The 2,102-nt window shown below is 50.5% G+C and overlaps 1 protein-coding gene across 1 annotated transcript; it reads left to right on the top strand.

Annotated features, from left to right (window-relative positions):
- Positions 1-522: 522 nt before the first annotated feature.
- N7479_004895 (putative C6 finger domain protein) lies at positions 523-1,871 on the top strand (the record flags this gene model as incomplete). The annotated part of the gene is made up of 3 exons (XM_057252592.1): positions 523-634; positions 797-1,132; positions 1,210-1,871. The coding sequence occupies 3 exons, from the start codon at positions 523-525 to the stop codon at positions 1,869-1,871; spliced, it is 1,110 nt and encodes a 369-aa protein (XP_057111917.1).
- Positions 1,872-2,102: the final 231 nt, after the last annotated feature.

Here is a 2,102-nt window from a genome sequence, read left to right on the forward strand (position 1 = left end):
GTCCTAGTGTGATCTCTTCCTCGATCTCAAACTGGGCCACAATAAACTTCTAGGCCCTAACCCCGTCCAAATCCCCGGCATTTCAACACTTTAATCACTATAATAATCATTGATTAATTCGCAATTACTGGACTTGGGAATTTGGGGGACTCCGAACTTGGGAATCTAATCTATCCTCGACCACTCTACTGCACAGTACCTGTATACTTTGAGACACGCGGCGGGCCCTAACATACGCCCAACACCCTCGCTCTGAAACGCCAATATCATACCTGGTCCAGTGTGGCGCATGTGGATCAGAACCTGGGAATTGTAGCAGCGTCATCCTCTGGAGGCACTCCTCAGTCATATTCTCTTTGCAGTGTTTGTATAGCCTTGCGCGGATTCTTGTCGCATTCATCTTTGATCACGCCTAGAGGTCTTATCAGCCGGCTACTTCTTCACAACACACACCTTTCACCTTGCCAGGGCTTTTGATGCACCTTCGACCAATACAGCGAGAGAACCGTGCTCGTGGGAGCTATGCCCGCAGCTGTCGACCAGATGGCATCAACAGCAAATTCACAAAGCGCCATGGACGCAAATGATAAGAAGCGCAATAAGTTAGGATATCATCGAACCTCTGTCGCATGTGGTCAGTAATAAATCCCAAGCACTCGTCACTCTTTTGCGTGTCGCCTTTTCCTCTCCATTTTCGCTGTGCGAAAATGTGTCAATCTGGAGGAAATTCCAAAAAAGACCCCTCCTTTTGAGAGTGGCGTATCCGCATGTGACTATTTTACTTATACATTTACAGTACACTGTCGACGACGAAAGATCCGATGTCTTGTATCGACAGATGATACGGAAGGACGATGTGAAAACTGCATTCGATTGCGAAAGGACTGTCAGTTTTTTCCAGTGGACCAACAACCACCAATTGAAAAGAAATCACGACCAAACTCGAGATTGGAAACACCTTCAACTGAGCGCTCAAACACTACACCAATTGCTTCCTCTCCGACTAATTTGATGGCCGACCCCGCCGAGACTTTCTACCCATACCAGGCTATGCCAATGAACGCCTCGTCCGCGCAGGACATGTCAACATACAACGTCGGAATGGTTCAAACCACCATGAGTCTAACACCAGGTAGGTTTGTGCCATGCAGACTATCACCTCTGCACTACGATCCAGACGAATTAATTGAACTGATTGATCCGAACTAGACCGACCTATGGGACCAGTAGACTTTGCCGGGCACCAGCCAATGGACGCTGGAGTCGCATGGGACGAATTTACGACAATAGCAGACCCGCAACTATTGAATACGATGGCAGCCGCAAAGGGCCAGATGATGAATATGTCACCGAACGTATGGAATCCTGGGAACATACCCTCAGGCCTGCCACCCCCTTCGCCGATATCTGCAGCATCTTCAATGGGAGGCCAGCCGCAGCCTATGGGCCAGACGCCAGCATACGCTATGGCTATGCAGCCAGACGGAACAGTTTGGCAGGTTCCGCCGCCACCGCCTCGAACTATGAGCTATCCTGGACAGGAAATGGGCTCATCATACCCTAATCAGTTTCACCCGCACATGCCTCCAGAGCCCAAACGGAGGATGACCACGCCCGCACAATCCCTGTCTGCCACGAGTGCCATGGGCCCACTTGGCTCGCCAGGTACGCCTGAGATGCAGACTCCAGGCTCCGTACCATACCCACCAGGAATGAGCTATCCTCAATGGCAGGATATGAGTGCTATGTCTGGGATGGGAGTCGTCCCATATCCCATGTACTCTGGTGACCCTGTTCCACAACATGCATACCCGCCTAACCCTGCTTCGATGGGACACCCTGGAGGCCCGGCCCGGTCACCAAACCCATGAACCCTTTCTTTTCTGATATTCTACTTCTGCCAAGCTTGCCCCTTTTGCATTTCTTCGAGTCCGAATTCATGTTGCACATCACATTCCTAGACGGCCTGTTTCATTTCTAATACCCCGCGGGACATACTTTTTACCCCCAATTGGCATTTGATCTTCTACATTTTCACCTCATCCTCATATACCGTGGCGGGTCTGCTTTGCAGCTGGTCATTAGCGGGCGCAAGGGTTTTC

Source organism: Penicillium vulpinum (assembly GCF_028829585.1).
Source record: "Penicillium vulpinum strain IBT 29486 chromosome Unknown utg000002l_segment0_segment0, whole genome shotgun sequence".
NCBI classification, from domain to species: Eukaryota; Fungi; Ascomycota; class Eurotiomycetes; order Eurotiales; family Aspergillaceae; genus Penicillium; species Penicillium vulpinum.